We start from the raw sequence: 21,539 nt of genomic DNA, 5'->3' as shown, positions 1-21,539 counted from the left end.
ATCCTTCATAGTTTTAGTCGACGAAAACTTTACTGGAGTATTTAAATGTTTTGCTACTGTGTACTTCTACTCCACTACAGTTCAGAGGTACATGGTGTACTTCTCCTCCACTACATGTATTTAATACCTTTAGTTTACCTTACAGATGTGGATGAATGATGTGAAATATAATCAAGTGTTAAATCAGACTTTAGTTCCACCTGGAGTAAATCCACAAGCTACCCTGCAGTAACAGAGTCACTTGTGATCCACGTTATACGACATACATATACAGTGGGGCAAAAAAGTATTTAGTCAGCCACCAATTGTGCAAGTTCTCCCACTTAAAAAGATGAGAGAGACCTGTAATTTTCATCCTAGGTATACCTCAACTATGAGAGACAAAATGAGAAAAAAAAATCCAGGAAATCACATTGTCTGATTTTTAAAGAATTTATTTGCAAATTCATGGGTAAAATAAGTATTTGGTCACCTACAAACAAACAAGATTTCTGGCTCTCACAGACCTGTAACTTCTTCTTTAAGAGCCTCCTCTGTCCTCCACTTGTTAACTGTATTAATGGCACCTGTTTGAACTCGTTATCAGTATAGAAGACACCTGTCCACAACCTCAAACAGTCACACTCCAAACTCCACTATGGCCAAGACCAAAGAGCTGGCAAAGGACACCAGAAACACAATTGTAGACCTGCACCAGGCGGGGAAGACTGAAGCTGCAATAGGTAAGCAGCTTGGTGTGAAGAAATCAACTGTGGGAGCAATTATTAGAAAATGGAAGACATACAAGACCACTGATAATCTCCCTCGATCTGGGGTCCACGCAAGATCTCACCCCGTGGGGTCAAAATGATCACAAGAACGGTGAGCAAAAATCCCAGAACCACACAGGGGGACCTAGTCAGTGACCTGCAGAGAGCTGGGACCAAAGGAACAAAGGCTACCATCAGTAACGCACTACACCGCCAGGGACTCAAATCCTGCAGTGCCAGATGTGTCCCCCTGCTTAAGCCAGTACATGTCCAGGCCCGTCTGAAGTTTGCTAGAGAGCATTTAGGTGATCCAGAAGAGGATTGGGAGAATGTCATATGGTCAGATGAAACCAAAATATAACTTTTTGGTAAAAACTCAACTAGACGTGTTTGGAGGAGAAAGAATGCTGAGTTGCTTCCAAAGAACACCATACCTACTGTGAAACATGGGGGTGGAAACATCATGCTTTGGGGCTGTTTTTCTGCAAAGGGACCAGGACGACTGATCCGTGTAAAGGAAAGAATGAATGGGGCCATGTATCGTGAGATTTTGAGTGACAACCTCCTTCCATCAGCAAGGGCATTGAAGATGAAACGTGGCTGGGTCTTTCAGCATGACAATGATCCCAATCACACCGCCCGGGCAACGAAGGAGTGGCTTCGTAAGAAGCATTTCAAGGTCCTGGAGTGGCTTAACCAGTCTCCAGATCTCAACCCCATAGAAAATCTTTGGAGGGAGTTGAAAGTCCGTGTTGCCCAGCGACAGCCCCAAAACATCACTGCTCTAGAGGAGATCTGCATGGAGGAATGGAGCAAAATAACAGCAACAGTGTGTGAAAACCTTGTGAAGACTTACAGAAAACGTTTGACCTCTGTCATTGCCAACAAAGGGTATATAACAAAGTATTGAGATTAACTTTTGTTATTGACCAAATACTTATTTTCCACCATAATTTGCAAATAAATTCTCTAAAAATCAGACAATGTGATTTTCTCATTTTGTCTCTCATAGTTGAGGTATACCTAGGATGAAAATTACAGGCCTCTCATCTTTTTAAGTGGGAGAACTTGCACAATTGGTGGCTGACTAAATACTTTTTTGCCCCACTGTATTTATGTATAAAAGACATCAAAAAGTGCATTTTACACAATAGGTCCCCTTTAAGTTACAATGTGGAGTCTATGACTTACAGTATGAATGCAATAGTATATATGTATTCTTACATATATAAAGATTGTTTAGCCAGTTATGTTGGTTTTTGTAAACACACACACATTAAGTGCATTATCTGTATCTTCATGGCCCTTAAAAACGTTCTGACTGAATATCGTAAGCAAACATGGCATGCTTCAATGTTCAAAAAGCTCTTTATTTTTCTCATACTGCCTGTGCTGCAGCACCTCTTTTCACCCTCTGTCTGAAACCAAAGACCAGTCTGCTCTGATTGGTCAGCTGGCCGGCTCTGTTGTTATTGGTAAACTGCTTAGATATGTCCCGCCCCTCAGCTTATCATGTACAATGTGTTGGAGTGCTAGCCAATAGAAGCACAAGTGTTACATAGTGATGTCACTCTGTGCCAAAAGTAAACAAAGGAGTCCATTGGTGGCGTTTCGCGCAGGGGAGGAGTGTGTGGGAAAGAAACTCCCTCTGGAGGGAACATAACATGTTATATTACCTTATATTATTACTTTACGTTATATTACACTGGGATTTGAGCCTTTTGCAGACCATTTACATGCACAATAATATAACACCACAGGAAAGGGAAAACCAAAAGAACACAATAGGACCTCTTTAAAACAGATTATGGGAAATATGAAAATGGAATGCCCCATATTTAAGCTTGTTTAAAAAGCTGTATCAACTGTCCTTAAGCATCTGCAGTATAAAAGCAGAACTAGCATATTGTATAGTAAACAGAATGAACCAGAATGCATGAACTGTATCAAGAGAGCTCAGTGTATGCTTTTGCTTCCCCTACACTGAAAGAGATTATTTTCTGCCCCTTGAAGGTATAACATATGATACAAGTTTAATAATCCCTTTGAGGAAACTGGAGGGAGTAGAAAAAGCAAACCTAAAAATAAAAACGGTCTATTAAGTAGTTATAATATACAAACAAGTGCAAGTGACACATGGTTTAAAGAGTGATGCATTGTTCACTTCCTTGTTCAGTCTGCTGCTAATTGTTTAGTGTCCAATTAGCGTCTACAGTATGAACATCTTGTTTTAAACGTAGCCAGGTTTCCAGATTGCATTTCGCCTTCTGCCTTGGAAAGTTCTCCTACACACAATCATAGCTCTCTTAAACATGATTGGTAATGCATATGGAGTAAGAGCTTGTACTGTACAGTATGTGAACAGTGTGGTACCTATGGTGTTGTGCATGCTACTGCACAACATGATCCTTCATGCAGTAACTGTGGTATGAGTGATACTGTAGCTTTATGGCTTATGTTAATTGGTTGTCGATTTCATGAAGTCCAGATGGAAATGCTCCTCTGTTGCAATAGTGATGTTCAAAAGTAATTACATGTAAATGTTAAGAAGAACAACAAATGAAGAATCTATATAAGTCAAACTCTTGTCATAGTTGTCTGCCAATAATGACACTGCAAACAGCAGGTTTCTACATTTCTATGTTGGAAAAGGCCCAATAGAGTCATAACCTCATATCCAGACTAGCATCTGTTCTGCTAGCTCCTTCAAAGCCATCTCTCATTGAGCATTAATGTCATTTATGCCTGAAGAAATATAGCCTGGTCCTGTTGTTTCTAAAACAAATCAGCTCCACTAAAGTGCTTGCTGTAAACCTTGAAACCTTTGTGTCTGAACCACAGGGAAACAATCATTGCTTCGCTAGTTAGAAGATTGTCATTTCAAGAGTAGGAACCGTTGGATGTGGATAATCAAACTTAATTCAACATTAAAACAGGAGCTGTTGCAACACGCAGTCGATAATACTTCCACATTCAAACATTGCAATTATCAGTAGACCATAGTCTCATTTGACAATGGAAAGTGATTCAACATACAAAATCATTATTACTTTAATAGCATATATATTAAACAGGCAACTACTTTAACAAAACGAATGATGCGAGCCACACAACATGCTGATGAATGGCTCTGTTTCAAAGTTACTTCTTAAGAATTGATAGTTCCTGTTTCACTGAAGACATAACACATTCAAGGCCGAGAACTATTTCCTGTGTAGTCCTTTATGTAAATCTATAATGCAGATTACTAGGAAACTATACACTAGCACCAAACTGACACAATAATTACCATGTATAATATAATCACTAATATAAAGTACTCCAAGCATTCTCTCCATACACTGACTGTGCCTAAGGGTACTGTTGTGGGTAATTTAACTACAATAAGGATTTTGGCGATGATAGAATTCTTCTAAATATGTCCAAATTGTCCTTCCTGTAAGACCGTTAGAGACCTCATCATGCACCCCGGATGAGGGCACGTCCACATGCCCTCTAATAGGGTCCAATTCTTTGCTGTTTTAAAAAAAAAGTTCCTTCAGCGTAATAGTTAGTTGAGCCTCATGTAATAGTCCGTGTTTAAATGTTCTCTGTTCATTGTAATAGTTGGCAGAAGCTCGTGTAATAGTTGGTGTTTTGTGTGTGAGCAGGCTCTCAGGTAACAGAGGCCCTGCATATGAAATTAGATGGTAATGAGGAAGAGGAGGAGGAGGGGGGAGCCTTATCACTACAGGGCCAAATTCCGACAGTGAATTGCGCAGTTGTAACAAAAGTAACAGAGCGTCCATTCAGCCTGCACTAATCCAGATGGGAAAGTCAAACAGCAGAAAGTCCACGGCACAAACTCATTTCATCACTTTATTAATTTAGATATTGCCTCCTCGCTCCTGTGGGGAAGAAAAAAAAAAAGAGCCCCTCTGAAATGACCAACATCGGTGAGGCGTTTTGCTCTACATGGTTCCCCCACTTCGTCTCCTCCCGTTATCTGTTTAATTCATCCCGCCAATCTTGGCTGTCTTTACCCACTAAATTTCCCTTTGACACGCATGCCTTGCTTCGCATAATCCTCACTCCGGGGCAGAATTAAAAATGGAAAAAAGAGGAGGGAATAGGACAGGTGGCTGGAGAATCCTTGAAATAATGTTCAATGCCAGACCCAGGGATGATTTGACCAGATTCGAAACCAGGGGGCTGATAGGGAAAGAGGTTTTTCTTTTCTTCTACCTTTTTATTTTTGGAATCAAGGGGTAGGAAAAGAGGTGACAGGTGGAAAATGTGCAGAGACTGAGAAGTCCCTTAAGAGCCGGGTCGTAGAGTCAGGACTAAATTGTGGTGCCAGAGTGACTTCGGGGGGAAAGTGTGGCAGGGAAGATGAAAATGTCAAAATGTCATTCTCCAGAGGTCTGATTTGAAAAGTTTTCTCTGTCTGCTGAAGACTGAAAATGAGAACAGCCAAGTTATTTCTTTCCCTCGTTCTGCATCTATTTATTATTGACACGTGGGGACTGAATGTGTTATCTTCTCACTTCTGTGTGTAGCAGTGGAACAACCATTGCTGTGTATCAGATTATCTGACCATTCACCGCTGACATGCTTTGTCGGAGCAGACTCTGATACTTAGAGTTGCAGTTCCTTAGGTCACATGTTACATCAATAACAGGTTCAATGGTTAATTTTTCTAACTGAAATATACATGGTTATGATGTTTGATATGAGGGAAATGGTCATGGTGAAGAAGCGCTGAAGTCTGCCTGTTATTGAATCAAGTACAGTGCCCTACTCGCTTCTGCTGTGACATGAGATTTTAGATTCATTTCACAGATCTTAGTCCCAGTTCATTCATTTCTATTTACATACATACACACATGGACATATCTTCACCCTGGAAACATTCCACACAATTCCACATCCCTCCCCCTTAAAATCGGAAGCTTTAAGCCCTGTCAAGACCTCCAATACTGCAATAGCTGACACTTTGAATATACAATTATTAATTTTCTTAATTACTTCCCCTTTTTTTTAAACAAGTATTGCTTTTTCACCCACCCCCCTAAATACACAATCATACACATAGACATGCTTGCCATATCTAACAGATTCCTGCTTAAACACTGGGTATTGAGCACTGCTTTATGTGACAGTTACTGCAGGAAGCTATTATTAGACATATAATGCTTACTATTTCATGCTTTCTTAATATGCTATTATCTTATTATTCTAATACTTTTCTCGTGGAATTCTTTTGCCTTTATTTAATATCAGACAGTGTAGAAATTGGGGAGAGGAAGAAGACTTATATGACACGCAACAAAGGTTCCAAACCCAATTTGAAATGATTGGGCATGCACTGTAAGCTTGCTAAGCTAACAAGGCAAATAAAGTCAACATTTCAAAAAATCTGGAATTCTGGAATCTTTGTATATCCCTAGGTATTTTTCCCCTTTTTAGGAGACTCTCCGGTAGCCTATATTGTTGAGGCGCATAACCACATTTCCTGCCTGTATATACACTGCCACGATCAAATGTACGCCAACAATATTGATATTTTATCATCATAGTCATTTCTCAGGTATTACTATTGTTCTAACAATTGTTAGAGAAATATCTCTCGTCACCGGCTTGAGTTTAAAAACAGGATACATGTATTTATTATCCTTGCAAGAATGAAAGTAGTCATCACACACAGAGCATTTGGTACAACTAGTTCCTGAACAGTGTCCTTCACAAGCTGATATTCAAGAGAGGGAGTTACACAGTCACAAGATGGAAGAATATGCTTCTCATATGTCTATCTCCATAGAGGCTGAATCATCATGTTAATCACATAGCTGTCATATGCCTAACACAGTCCTGATGCTCTTCTAGGTAATCAGACATCCTGTCATGTACACAGCTACAGTTGGGATACCTTTGTTATCATGTGTACTCTGATATTGGAAGAGTACATTCAGTATTTCCCCAACAACAATATACTTTATAATATGATATATTCTAGAGTGATAGTCCACAGGGGCACAGAGCTGTGTGTGGACCAGATCAGCAGGAAGACGAGGACAGTGTTCCCGGGGGGGGGGGGCTGATCTGCAATGTGTTGGCTGCGTTCAGGGGCAGGCTGCGCGGTGCGGCCATGGCGGCAGCCGGCGCACGCCTCTATTGATTGGGCTTCACAGGCTGAGACTAGCCAATTCAGAGCACCAGTGAGCCGAGACCGATTGGGCCTCCTGAGTTACAAAATCCCACAGCTCTTCTTCTCTCATCTGCCAAAAAAAAGAATATTTCTCATTCCCCAGGCAAATGTTTTCGAGAGAAACTTTGAGGTTCTTGGTTGGAAAAGGCTGGAGGAATTGTCTTTGAAAGTTTGCTTGAGTCACTGTTGCTGTGATCACAAAATCACACTTGTTGTTGGAGGGACATTTTAAACTTTATGTTGCTGAGAATCAAAAATCTTACATTTGGAGATTCAAGCACAAAGAGTATTGGCAAACCTACAGTCTGAAAGAGAATTACAATAACTACTTTTTCTAACAATAATGAATTAATTCCAAATATAACGACGTGAGGATCCAAACTAATGTGTTACATTCTAAGCACCAACATTTACATTTATGATCTTGTATTGCTCCGTATTGGACTAAGAAAGAAATGAAGAAAAGGACACAATTAAACATTTGAAATCAATGGAAAAGTAGAGAGATCAAAATGCCCTTTATTTCAATACAAACACTTTATTGTTGATACAGAAACTCACATACCTTTTTATTGAAGTAACCTCCTGTGTGAAACCCTTACAACTTTGGTATTGGGATGGATTCTGGTTGGCAGTTGGATCAGTGGATCAGTTTTCCTACTGTCCTCAAACGGCTCTGAAACACGGTTGTGGTGCAGATCCTGCAATTAATTTGAGTCATAGAAATAAAGTTATATTTCCTAATGACGAAGGCCCTTTTCTCTGGTATTCATGGTTTCATTCAAAAACTGCAATTATAAAAATATATTTTGTATTAACAATTGATTAAATGATTTGTGAAATTTTTAAAAGGCTTCTCTGGTGCTGATGCACCTCTGAAGTCTCCATCCCATTATAGCTTCTTTTAACACGTTTTTTGGTTTCAAACTATATTCATCTTCCCTCCTAGAGAGTTGTCAGTGAAATAGCTCTGAATTACTCATGTATTGTAACTCCATGTCTACTAGATGTTTAAACAAGCTAAAACACCTCTAAAGCGCTATACATTGTTTTTCTGTTGCCTCAAGTGGCCCAAACCCATGAATAAAGCCTTAAAAATCATTATGTTCAAACTGTTACACTTCAGTTTTTCTCCTGCTAAAGTTTTGTATTGTGAATGTGTGCGTTTGTTCAGGTGGGGTAAGCTGGTGCCCTCTCTCCAGGTCCGGCAGTTCTCAGCAGCTACAGGGCTGAGCCGCCTGCTGATTATTCTGGGGGTGATGGAACCGGCGGTTACCGGAGAGAACGTCTCAGAGGAGGTCATCCAGCGGCAGGTCAGGCTAATGCACACACACACGCACACACACACGCACACACACACGGGCACACACACACACGGACACACACACACACACACACACATGGGCACACACACACGGACACACACACACACACACGGACACACAAACACACACACACGGACACACAAACACACACACACGGACACACACACACACACACACACACACGGGCACACACACGGGCACACACACACACACGGACACACACACACACACACGGGCACACACACACGGGCACACACACACACACACACACACGCACACACACACACACACACACACGGACACACAAACACACACACACACACACACACACACACACACACACACGGGCACACACACGGGCACACACACGGGCACACACTAGGGCACACACACCACACGGGCACACTCAAAGAATGTTTATAAACTTTGAAGACAATACTTTGGTTTCGTCCCTCTGCTCAGACACTTTACTAAGAATATGAAGGCAAACATTTAGATTTTTCCTTCTAGATGAAGGCTAAATGGACTCCTACAATCTTTCCGATCCCACCACAGGATGGTGCTAGTGTTAGAACAATCCAGTGTCCTCCTCAGCAGAGATCCGGGTGCATGATGATTGCAGAGGCATTTGTCTCCGGGAATCTGGCATGATATGACGCCACACGTCATTTTCAAATAAATGAAAATTGATCCCGGTCCCTCTAGCTGACATGACGCTGCAGTGGCTCTGTATCTTCTGGAGCCTGGTGTAATGTAAACTCCGTTCTTGACATTTCACACAGCCTGTGAGGAAGAGTATTTTAATACAAACTATACATTCACTCAGATCTGCTGTAAAGCTGTTTTAAAGACACAGTGCTGACGACTGCCTGTCAGGAAGACCTCTAGTCGTTTTTGACTTGCTATGGAAAATATCTCAGGCAGAAAGGAGTAGTAATAGATTCTGGTGATGAACAACAACCGATATCTTTGGTAACATGGAATAATGCTCTGTGGGGAGTGAAACATTATTACAGCAGGGGTAAACATACATGATGCACATAGATAAGAAGAGATTATTGCAGGAAATCTCATTTAGTAGCTTTTTATTGCATTCAACCATACTGTCCTACTTCAAATCCTTTTTTTTTATTGTTTGGAGAACTTGTGACACCTCTAACATCTGTTCAGCGTTTCCTTGTAGCTGAAGCTCTGTACGATGCTCAGGAAGAATGCGAGCACACGTTAAGATGCCTTGTTCTCCGCTTCCCGCCACCCACCATTTCGATGGCAGTAGTGATGAGGGACCCATTTCAGCTTTTCAAGTATTACAGTTGTTGCCAGGGAGATAAGGACGCCATTGTGTGCAAATCCTCCAAGGACAGAGGAAGGTTTAGTAGACAGGCTAGTGAAGGTTATAACACACCCACAAGCCGGACTCAATAGAGCATGCAGTCCATTTCTCAAGGGCGTGTTCTGTAACCACTGCCTAACTGATCTGGAGAGGAATTGTTTGCTTCCATGTTAACAGCACCAAGATATGTCCGGTCTCATCACGTGCAGGTAGAGATAGATGCAGGTAAAGGGGATTTTCGCTGATTTGGGCATTTCCTGAGGTCTACAATGTTGTATCATTATTCTGTCTGGAGCAAGACACAGACTGAAGTGTTTAGGCTTTCATGTCTTTTCAAAAAACATCTTGGGACATGCAAATTAAGTTTCAACAAAAAAGTAACATTATCTTTTTGCATTGATTCAGTCAGTACGCACGCTGATGCGCTCACACACTCACGGACATACACAACCACTCGGAGGCGCCACATGTATAGGCTATCAACAACAGCCTGCCCTGGCCTCAGACCACCACAGCCTGACAACGGCACAGCGAACTAAGAAGAGGATTACACCTGTTTCCTTGATGTTTGTCTCTGGGGAATGGGCCGGTAGGCCTACATAGACCGCTTGCTATAATATAGCTTTTGATCTTGGCGTCAGGGGTCTCAATAGCGCCATAGAGTCCCCTATCGGTTGGGGCCCTTGGGGGAACTGTTGGACCACCGCCAGGCACTGCCAAATCCAGCCTCTCCTCCTGGCTGGCTGGAGAAGAAGGTTGCACAGCCACGGCCACAGATACAGCTTCACTTGTAGAGCTAGATGGCAATGATGGTGGTGAGGCAGGTGAGCTATCGTTAGCCTCCGGCTGCGGCTGCACGTCAAAATTGCTAACGTTAGCGCTCGATTTCGAGGACGATGCATGACAAAGAAAACGGTCTAATTTTGTCAGTTTAGCTGTTACATCTCTCTCTTTTGAGCGCTGCTCTTGTGCTTTGGTTTGTTGTACATTATAAATGCAAGTTATTACATTTTTTATAATGCTACCGAACTTGCTGCTGCTAGCTACAGTACACTACAGGTTGATTAAACAGTTTGCTCGTCACGCAAGGTATCACATGACATGAAAGGGAGCAAGGTCATTGGACAGACAAATTACAAATTAATTTAGGTTGCTTGGTTACTTTGAAGACTGCGTGAACCAGTCAATGCCATTGGGGCCCCTTGCCGGCTCTGGGCCCCGGTGCGTTGCACCGGCTGCACCATCGATAGTTACGCCACTGGTTATACGGCTCCACCTGTGCTTATAGAAGGGTTACTACAATATGATACCTTTTTATTTTTTTATATACATGATATGTTAGGGCTGTTCTGAATGAGGTAAAGCTGTTTGTATTCATGTATCATTTTGTAGACATATCCCACGACTTGGATAGCGCAGTATTTCACCGGATTCACTGCAAATAGTTTATTGCATCTCAACTTGAAACAATGTGAAGTTTGTCAATGAATGCTTAGTCTTGGAATTGTGAAGAATTATGCAGACTTTTTTTCAAGTATTACTATTGATTTGGCTTCATACGTCATATTTTCTCAACACTGCTGCACAATGTTCTAACTTCTTACTTTGTTATATATACTAAAAAAGGTACTGTGTTTTATAAACTGCTTATGTACTGTATATGTAGACACAAACTCAACTAAACTATACAGCTTTCTCAGAATACAAAGACACAACTGTTTAAATATCATCTTTGTCTGGTTTTTGATTTCTTTTAAGGGAACCTTGGGTAGAAAGTGATAAAATGTGATGCAAAAAAATAAAATGGTACTCGGAGAGCGCAGACCTCCACCAATTTCATATTTTTTCTTGTAGTGTTAAAGAAAGGGATACATATGTTGTGAGGTAAGTTAACCTGCTTAGAAATATAATACTTCTGGAAATATTTGCCTGATATTCCAGAATTTTTGATATAACCGAATGATGTAGTATAAAGTTTGTCATAGTGCTGTTTTTGTTAAATGTATGAGAGCATGAAATGGTTCATTTCTGTATAATGTGTTTGACACATGTATAAAGTTCCAATGTGTATTACGTAGCTTTTTAGTTTTCTCTCTCAAAGAAATAGTAAAAAAGTGTTTTGACTAGTTTATTTTCTTTCTCTCTGTCTTATAGAAATACCTACTGAGCAACCCTGCCCACCAGAGCAGTGCTGTGGATGAGCATTACTTTTTAAATGAAAGTGCAGCTCAAGTCAGGTACACTAACAGTCTTTGTCATTACTTTCCGAACAGCTTTGCAATTTGCATATTTAATGTGGAAGTGAAAACGAACCATGAAATTTAAATGTTTTGTTTGTTGTTTTCAAAAGGGACATCACCAAGTTTAAGCCCCTCTCCAGCAGGACAGCAGTGAGTGTGATCACTGGGGATTCTTTTGACCAGGAAATACCAGAACATCTGAACCAGGTGAGAGAACTCACCTCTCTTCTACTGGACAATACTGTAGTAACGCTCAGGTAAAATCCATAATAAATCTTTTTTTTTCCTGCACCAGATGGTAGCCAGGCTTCAAAAAAAGTTTCTGGAGGAGTCTTACCCATCAGCCAATCACATTCACATAAAAGGAGCAGACCGGCGAATGATCTACAAGAAGCCATCTGCCATCAGCCAGCACCTGAGGAAGCTAGTCCACCAACGACAAGCCAAACAGCAGAGCGAGTGACCTGTGGCCAACATGTAACAATCCCCTCCGACACACACAGGGTAGTAGTCTAGCTGCCAGCTCATAGTCCTATTTTGAACCCGGTTGTGTTGAGTACACCAACGTTTTTTGATAGAAATGTATAGTAGTGGTCCCCAGCACATAGAAACTGCCGGATGCTAACTTGCATATGTTGGGCAATTTGCGCAATAAGCATAAGTTGCGTGGACAATAGTTTAAAAATGGCTTGGAAAATGTTGGAGTGGTTTTGGGGGTTATGAGGATGCCCAGTCCATTTCTGACTTTTTCAGGATAAGAAATGGCCAATATTTGTACTCTGTGGGCGGATTTTTATACATTTTTTGTCGATTTGTAAGATTTAGGGGACTATGGATCCTTGGAATTGGAAAGATTGCCTATTTATTCCAAAAATAATTGTCCACAGTAGATTTAATAATTTTCATCTTGTGCTGTCTATCTCCAATGGTTGCAACACTACTCATGGTAGTCAGACTTAGCCCACCAAGAGTACAAATATTGCCACTTTCTGGTTAAAACTGCAATTTTTGATCGTGCAAATGTCAGAAATGGATTCAGAAACCTCAATAACCCTCAAAAACACTCCACAATTGTCAAAACCTGCCAAGACTATTTACTATTCTATACGTATGTTATAATGCCATTCATTTTAATTAACGCTTCTTATGCTAATTGTTCAAATTGCCCAACCAATAAAAGTTAGCATCCGGCAGTTTTTTTATGTACCCAAAGTATACATTTCTATCATAAAACTTTGAGGTACTCAACCTTTCCGGGTTCACTATGCCGGCAACTAGACTATAACCATTGAATATGTTTTAAATATTCAATAAAATATTTTTTACCTTCAGCAATCTGTAGAGACTGTGTACTTGTTAGGTTCATCAAGAGGTCCACGTATCTTTTTGTGCCGCTCTGCTTCATTAGAATTGAGAATAACGAGGGTTTTTCAGCGTGATGAAATATTTGCTGTCTTAGATTCAGAAAATCTTATCCTTCAAGTTGTTATTTCAGCCTTTTTACCCGATTGGCCTGAGACAAAAATTAATACATTACCCCTTATCAATGTAAAGGCCACACACGTCAATGCTCACCCTGATACTTTTTTATCTATTTCATTTGGCCTTAATATTCTGCCTTGTTATAGCCTTAGGGGAAGATGAATTGAGTTCCTCTCTCTGTGTCATTTGTTACTTATTGAGTTACATCACAACCAGATATGGACCTCTTATCTTTGGAGTTGATTAATTTTTTTAATTTTCGAGCAGATGAGTCTGGCCTGCAAAGAACACACTTACACTTTTTACACAGTGATGGAATGGAGCAGGGAGAACAACTTTTATTTTACCTGCACCTTATTCAAGATGAGCTTGTCTGTCGTCACAGCTGGCAGTTACTTAACAAACTTTGAGAGTAACATAAAAAATCAAGCAGTCATCACAAAAATATACCGGAAGCAAAACATATTACGTAACATCTTCATACGGTCTGATTATTGTTTTGTATACATTTTCTTAAATCTAAAGATGTCTGCACAGACACAGACATATATTTTAAGGTAGTTAGTGCAAACGGATGCCTAAAATGAAATGTTTTTCGATGTAGCATGTCCTCAGAATTTTGAGACAAACAATCTTTGGAAATATTGTGATATTTTTCTTTTTCTTTGTACACAACTAATAGACTGAAATTCTATTAAATCCTTAAGTTTTCAAAGGCCCGAGTAAATAAAAGTGTGTTCCTGTGGATGTACATTATGAATAATTATCACTGACATTTTGTAAAATAAATGAAGTTACTCATGTGTTGCCCCATACTTCAACACAGTTATTAAGTTATGGCAAAAATCAATGTACACATTGACCTGTAGTCCAGCAAATACTTTGCCTACAAAAATAAATGTTTAGATACTCTAGTTTTCACATTTGCAAGTAAAGAAAGACCAGACAACAGCGGTTTATCCTGAGGATTTAAGTTTAATTATGACACCACATCAAAATAAAAATTTCCAACAGATCTGGAATTTAATTCCATCCATATACATGCATAGCAACAACGTTTTAAGAAACATTTTCTCCCATAATCAGGACATTGGAATGATCATTTTTACATCAGTATCCCCACTGACCTCCCGCCCATCTTGTTCGTCAGCAATAAATTCTTGTACAACTTCTTTTTTTTCCCTTTGGGGTTTACAAATAATTATATGCACAGTCCCCATTTCATAATACTGCTTTTCAGTAATGTTCCCTCATTTACAAAGTATTGCATTGAGAGCAAATTTCAAAAAGGGAGACCAAAGTGTATCATCAAACAGAAATACGAGTACTATACAAGAATGCTGCCAATCTCATGAAAACATCCACATCTGAGTTGAAGAAAAGAGACAGGGACAAACAGCCACATATGTATGCAAAGCCATGTGTATATGCCAAAATGTGAGATGCAGGTTGTGCCTGGTTATCACCCCCAAATGGTGATTTCTTTTTTTTAAGGCAAACAAGTCATTAGTAGCAATCTGCAATTGACATTTTGAGCATATACAGAAACTGGAACAGCAAATAAGAATACACAAGTGCCTCAGTAGCTATTTTTGTGTCTAAAATGCATCTCATTTTTGTATTGTCTATTTGTTTAATTGAGCCTACACTACAGTGTAAACAATATGTGTGCTACACAAGAATGACTATACAATAACATTACAAACAACTCTGATATAAATTTCCTTTTGAATTTAAATTAAGATCACTACTTCTATTAATACTGATTGTAAAATAAATTAATGTGAAAGTGGCACCAATATTATTCTTGATTCATTTTTCTTTTCTTTTCTTTTTTAACCAATGGTTTTTGCATTATCAAGTCTTAAAACAATGAAAGAAGAAGCTTCTCTTGATTGTCCACAAGCAGCGTATAGCACTGCGTGATGCACTATTCCAGACACAACAGTGTACCAAAACATAGGAGAAAAAAGGGGGTCAAAGTTTGGAAGGGAATAGGGCTGGGGGAAGAAAAAGAAGAACGTGTCTTATTCTTCTCAACTTATTTGACATGCTCTGCAGCATGTGATGAACAGTAGAACTTCTTGTGGGTAATAAAGTTTGACAGGTTGTTGAACTGGATATCACAGAGGCGGCAGTACTTGCCACTTCCAGAGCCGTTCACACCTTTGTTGGTTGTGGGCGGCGCCTCTTCGCTTGGAGACTTGGAGGAAGGCGACATGTTCTCGTTGGAGTCGCCCTGGTTCTCGGTGGCCCACGTGGGTGAAGGGTTGGGGGGCTGGCCGTCTGGCAGATTCTCCTGCTGTGGAGGAGCCGTGCCTGAACGCTCCTCGTTCTTGTGCCCCCCGTTGACGATGACCATGCCTCGGTTTTTGGGCAGTAGGGGTAGGGGTTCCTTGCCGGGGTGGGGGCAACCGTTAGCAGCAGGCGGCTGGGCCTGCTCTCTGGTTGTTCCTGTCTCCCCTCCTCCCGTGCCACCTCCCCCATTAACGCTCTGCTCCTGTTCGCTGGCCTCTCCCTGCATCGCTGGTCCGCCAGTCACATAATCAGTTGACTTTATCCCGAAATACGGCGACAATTGTTCGGGACCTTTCATCTTCTTTATTGCTCCGGGATAGAGGCAGTGGGACAGAAACATATTCTTGCTCTCATCTTTTGATGGGATGAGCTGGGGCTCAGCAAAAGTTTTGGCTCCTGGCGCGGGCCCCAAGTGAGGGGGCAACATGCCTCCATTCTGCAACAACACTTTCCCATTGCCATTCTTCTCACATTTTCCCGGGCTCTTATCGTAGACTTCATCTGGGTTGTTGTTGGCTTCAATCTTCACATCGGGGAACATGGTCGGCTCCAGGCTGCCAGTCTCGTTCTGGTGTTGAGTAGCGGCGGCGGTGGCAGTAGCAGCAGCAGCAGCAGCAGCGGCGGCGGCTGTTGCTGGGCAAAAGTTCTGTTTGTGCGCCAGGTAGTTCTCCACTTTGTTAAAACTTATCTTGCACACTGCACATTCGTGATAGTCCAACAGTCTTTTAGGGGAGCTACATGTCTTGTCAGAGGCTGGCGAACACTTTTTGCTGAGATCGATGGGAGTGTCCAGCTCCTGTTGCTCCCCTGTATTGCATTTGGGAGCCATGATAGGTTTAGTGACAGTCAGAGAGGCTTCCAGGTGTTTGGGTACCATACCAGGGAAGATGTCACAGCGCGGGTGGAAGCGATCTGCTAGGCTCTCTACTGCTTCCTGGGATGTACAAGGGTTCATTGGAGGAACCCCGAGAAAACCTGGCTGACCCATGGGCCTCTGGTGCTCCTGTTCAGGAAGACACATCTCGTACATCTTCCTGCGCTTACGGGCCCTGATGGTTCTCTGCATGGAGGGGACCTTGTTGCTGGACATGCGTTTCATGGGTGGGTCATGACGGGTGGCACAGTAGTACTGCTTGTGGACCATGAAGGTCTCGTGGCGGCTGAAGGTGATATTGCAGGCCTCACAGACCGTCTTGTTTGGGTCATTGTCACTTTCCACCAGACCAGTAGTGGGGCTTTTTCCCTCCAAGGGCTGGCCATTGAGCCTCTCTTCAGCCCCTGTTGGGGTAGAGACCTTCTTCACCTGTCCAGCTAGATCCTTTTCTGGCCCTTTAGCCCCAGCATTGATCATGTCCAACACATTGGAGGTCAGACAGGCGGACTGCATGAGGTGGTTGTCGGCGTCCGTAGGGTGGCAGCCGGTCAACATGTTAACAGAACTGTGCCCACTGTTGGGGCTCACCGCTTCTGGAACCTTGTCTGAGAGGGCGGAGAAGTCGGGGGACTTCGTCATGTGTTGCCAGCGGCTGTTACAGTAGTGCTTTTTGTGGACCAAATAGTTGTCTAGGTTGCTGAAGGTGATATTGCATTCGAAACAGGTGGCCCCCTTGGGCATAAGAGGACTGTAGATGACAGGGGGGTAGTTGTTCCCTCCGTGGCGCAGCCTCCGGTGAACTAGCTCTGACATTTTAGCAAGAATCTCAGAAGCCTGTGGGACTACTGAAATGTCTTGGGAGAAAGCAAACTGAGACAAGAAGGGGCCCATGGGAAATGTAGGCATGTTATGCTGCACAGGGGAGGAGGCCAGTCGGGGGCTGGAGGGCTCAGACTTGATCCTAGTGTAAGAAAAACTGGCTTTGCTGCCTGGGTGAGCCTCTCCCTTCTGAAGGGACAGCATGGGCTTCTTCTCCGCCTTGTCAGCCTCTCCGTCTGTGCTGGTCTCCTTGTTGAGGGCCCCTTTGGGACTTCCCAGCAGAGCATCCTTCCTGTTGGCCAGCTCAGCGCGGGCCTGCTGCTTCTGCTGCTGGAGGCTTTCCTCGGGCCCCCTGGGGGAATGCTCGGTGCCGTCGCCTTCCCTGTGAAGTTTGCTACCGTGCCCATGTAAGTCCTGATGCTGTAAGAGTTCCCTGTGGCTCTGGAAGCTGATATGGCAGTGATTGCATCTGAAGGCCGCCTGTGACAGGTGAGACATGATGTGATGCTGGAATGTAATAAGAGAATCTGCCGTGTAGTTACAGATTGTGCATTTCAAGCTGGTGCCAGGAGGGAGGCTCTCTTCCATTTTGACACCTGTGAAGGAGATAAAAGGGAGAAATGCTCAGAATCTCGCCTCCCACTTCTCCTTTAGAGTTAACTCTAGACACCATCAAACGCTCATGCAATATGCCAAGCTTATTCCCATCCACTCGATTTCTTTTTTGTTGCTCAAGGATAAACTGTCAACTATGCAAGCTGACAGCAGGATATGTATATTTCTGAAAGGAAATGACAGTCATTTTTTTCAAACCTGTGTTAAACTCTGTCCCTGTGTATATTTTTCTAAAACATCTTACTTAAAAAATGAATTGAAAGTATCCACCTTCATGAATTGTCATATGTAAAAAATATTGTAATCTATTATGTTAAAGAGTGTTCTGAATGGATGAAACTCACCACTGTGTGAGGTGCTCAGGTGTATTTCCAGGGCCCTGGCTCCAGAGAAGGTCTTGGTGCACTGTGGGAAGGGGCACACACTGGGGGTTTGGTGGGGGCCGCTGTCGTTTTCCTCCAGCACCGTCTCTGGCTCCCTCTGTCGCCCACTGCAATAGTACATCAGATGGGCCTGCAGGTTCCTCTCGCTCCTGAACCAGATCCCACATGCCTTGCAGGGGAAGATGTCCTCTGGAGGGACAAGGAAAAGGACAAAGGGTACAGGATATCAGGACATATAGCGCACTTTCACATTTATGCATAAGTATAAAGATAAAGAGCTTGCACGCACACACACACACGCCCACACACACACACACACACACACACACACACACACACACACACACACACACACACACACACACACACACACACACTCCTCTTCTCTACAGTTCTGACTCTCAAAGCCTGCGTTAAAAGGCTTTTCCACCAAATCCTCAGCTGCTGCATATCGCTGTGTTGCTACCACTCGGTTGGTGCCCTTTCTCAAGGGCAAACAAGAACACTGGACCATCTGCTTACAGAAGCCTCCCTGTCGAGCTGAACCCAGATAGCCCTCGCTAAGTAAACAAACACACTATTTGCATGAGGCGTGTATTTTGCAATTAACACGTTAGTGCGAGCCTCAGTGTGTTTATGTGAACCCAAAACTTGAAGGTCGATGGCTCTTATCTCCGGCGCAGAGACTCATCTGGGTTAATCTACGCCCGGCGGAGACGACGCTCCTTGTTAAGCAGGTGACTGAGTGCAGGCTGTGGAACAGTGTGTGTGTGCGAGAGAGAAAAGGAGAGCATGCATGTTGTGATTGGTGGGAACAAAAGCATGTCTTGCTGGTGTTGATGCACGGGACACTCACTGATTCACGATGGCAGTGGGCAGGATGGAAGGCCATGGCGGGCCTGCTGGGCAGGGAGCTGCGATGCCTGTCCAGCAGCCTGGCTGGGTACATAGCCCTCGCTCAGAGACATGTGGGTTCACCGCCTGCAGACGCGTGTCAAAGTCCACCGCAAATGCCACCGCTCCTCGCCCTCCATCATGTTTCTTGGGTGGTGGTGCACCATAGTTGGCCACCTGAGCACAAACAGAAATAGACGAGAGATTTAGAACCGATGCCCAAGAGAAGAGCATGTTACTGCATGTATATGTGAACTTAAATGTCAAGGCAGTTATGGAACATAAGAAATATATTGTGTGCACAACATCTCAAAGACTCAATGGTGGTATAATAAGGTTGGTTGCATAGACAGTATGTAGTGGGAAAAACATGAGTGGATTTTTTTTTTCTCGTTCCCCCTTAAAGTATAAAAAAAAGTGACATGTAAGTAGTTTCGGCAGGCAACAGTCTTTCCAAAATAATGGCCCTTATTTCTCAAGAGGATGCTGTCCAAGTTATTCATATGCTATGGAGTTACTATAAAACCTCCATTTGGTTTAGGAAATTCCTGAAATTCACACACAGATATCTTAAAAAAAACTTCTCAAGTACAACTATGCACTGAAGGTCATATGTAAATGTGTTTTTCAAAAGAGCTGAAAACAATATCCTTTAAAAATGTCTATTTTTTTCTGTCAATCAAACGTCTTTTAGGGCTACCAAGCACTGATATCCTGAAGCCAGGCAAAACCTCAGCTGCGGTAAACTTGTAGCCCACATTGCTGTTGTCGCTAGAACACTGAGACAGGTCCTTCATATTATTAGATTGTTGTGTTTTGGGATTAAGCATTTCCTCTGAAATCTTTGAACATATTCATTAAGTCAGAGGAAGTGGGGAGGGTGCAGGAAGGAAGGGAAAGGGTGAGGGAAGAGAGTGAAGGTTTTAGCTTAGATAATATTTATCTCAGCACAATGACAGGCTTTTCAGGCTGGCACTTCATTTCCATTAAGGATTAAAGTTTTTGAATATGACTATTTACAGAAATCTGGCGGGGATGATAACAACAACTTATGGATACGTCATGCTAAATGGCCAGAATTAGGACATTGTTTCTGGAGAAGCTGGGACAATTAATTAAAGCACGCGTTAGCTTCAAAAGATGTGCAAACATACCGACGGGGAGTGTCAGGCTGAGAGGGGGACATGTGATTTGAGCCCTGGCTGATGTGGAATAAAGAGAGTCCTGAGGAAGAGGTGTGAAGGCAGGGGGGAATCGACGGACATCGACAACGACCAAATCTTACAGGTAAAGCCTCCATAAAAACATTTTGCAACTAAAATTTAATTCTGGGTCACCTGGTCCATCACTACAGCAGATTGTAAAAGAACTCCCCCACTTAGTCTTATTGAACTGTTTTTTAAGGGGCCCCCCCTCAGGGATGTGCCTTCCGAGGGTTTCGACAGAACCCCGCGAATTTGTGAGACAGGACAGCTCGAAAAGGCATTTCCACTTCAATGACTCTCTACTACACATACTTCCTCTTTAAAGAGTACAATCGGGTTTATTTTATAAGGATTAACTTTGTGGCAAGATCAGGTTTCCTTAAGGTTGACCTACAGAATCATGGTGATCTCTCGCACCCTAGCCTACCTGCACATTGGTGAATTTTTTCTTCGCTATCCGCGCTCATAATTCGCGACATGTAGGACAACGCGATTATTTTTTGGTGCTGACATATATGCAGATGCATTGGCCAGTCCGAACGGCAGACTGATAGAAAACTCAACATGGAAGCTATATTGCTGAATGGCATTTGCTCAGCTCCAGATTGGGTAAACTATCAAGTAATTGTAGCAAGGCCCTTCCTTCTATTCTTCGATGTGTGGCCCGGACATAGGCTGTGTATTTACGCTGCCTCAGCTTACTGCAACCCAGCTACTGATTTTAACCCCTATCTATACTACATATGTACATGTAAGATAGAAAAATCTACGAATTGTTCTTGTCTCGGATATTCTTCCTTATCTCACTGACATTACTTTAAAAGATGCACATTGTCAATAATTTCATGTATGCAAAACACAAGAAACACTGCTTGTGCCAAGCTTGGACACGTTTGGAAACAATTCATCGACATTCATTTAGTAGACGATGGTTTTCTGCGCCCCAAGCTGTACATCCATTACACTAGCAGTTGGCTTATTCGTCTGGCATGATGACTTTTCAGCATTTTCAAATGGTTATAGACAACATTACAATATAAACAATTTTATGGTATTAATACTATGTAGACTAAAACAATGCAACAGGGGTTTACTAAAAGTGATGGCATTAATATATAAGTAACCTCAAAACACG

The 21,539-nt window shown here is 42.4% G+C and overlaps 2 protein-coding genes across 2 annotated transcripts in view; one reads left to right on the top strand and one right to left on the bottom strand.

The window, feature by feature from the left end:
• LOC104957072 (uncharacterized) overlaps window positions 1-14,131 on the top strand; it is a 29,746-nt gene extending 15,615 nt beyond the window's left edge. The window contains exons 8-11 of the mRNA XM_010784672.1: window positions 8,111-8,249; window positions 11,749-11,831; window positions 11,945-12,041; window positions 12,130-14,131. Coding sequence (XP_010782974.1) covers window positions 8,111-8,249; window positions 11,749-11,831; window positions 11,945-12,041; window positions 12,130-12,297 — 487 coding nt within the window. The 3' untranslated portion in view covers window positions 12,298-14,131. The remainder of the gene's footprint in view (window positions 1-8,110; window positions 8,250-11,748; window positions 11,832-11,944; window positions 12,042-12,129) is intronic.
• On the bottom strand, window positions 13,085-19,380 carry LOC104957128 (zinc finger protein ZFPM2-like; the record flags this gene model as incomplete). The annotated part of the gene is given in 7 exon segments (XM_010784741.1): window positions 13,085-17,903; window positions 18,267-18,492; window positions 19,158-19,190; window positions 19,192-19,265; window positions 19,268-19,324; window positions 19,327-19,348; window positions 19,351-19,380. Coding segments are annotated over 7 exon segments (2,988 nt in total), but the record flags the coding sequence as incomplete, so codon positions are not given.
• Window positions 19,381-21,539: the final 2,159 nt, after the last annotated feature.

Source organism: Notothenia coriiceps, unplaced genomic scaffold (assembly GCF_000735185.1).
Source record: "Notothenia coriiceps isolate Sejong01 unplaced genomic scaffold, NC01 NC01_scaffold00026424, whole genome shotgun sequence".
Taxonomy (NCBI): domain Eukaryota; kingdom Metazoa; phylum Chordata; class Actinopteri; order Perciformes; family Nototheniidae; genus Notothenia; species Notothenia coriiceps.
This window is presented reverse-complemented; position numbering and strand designations above follow the sequence as displayed.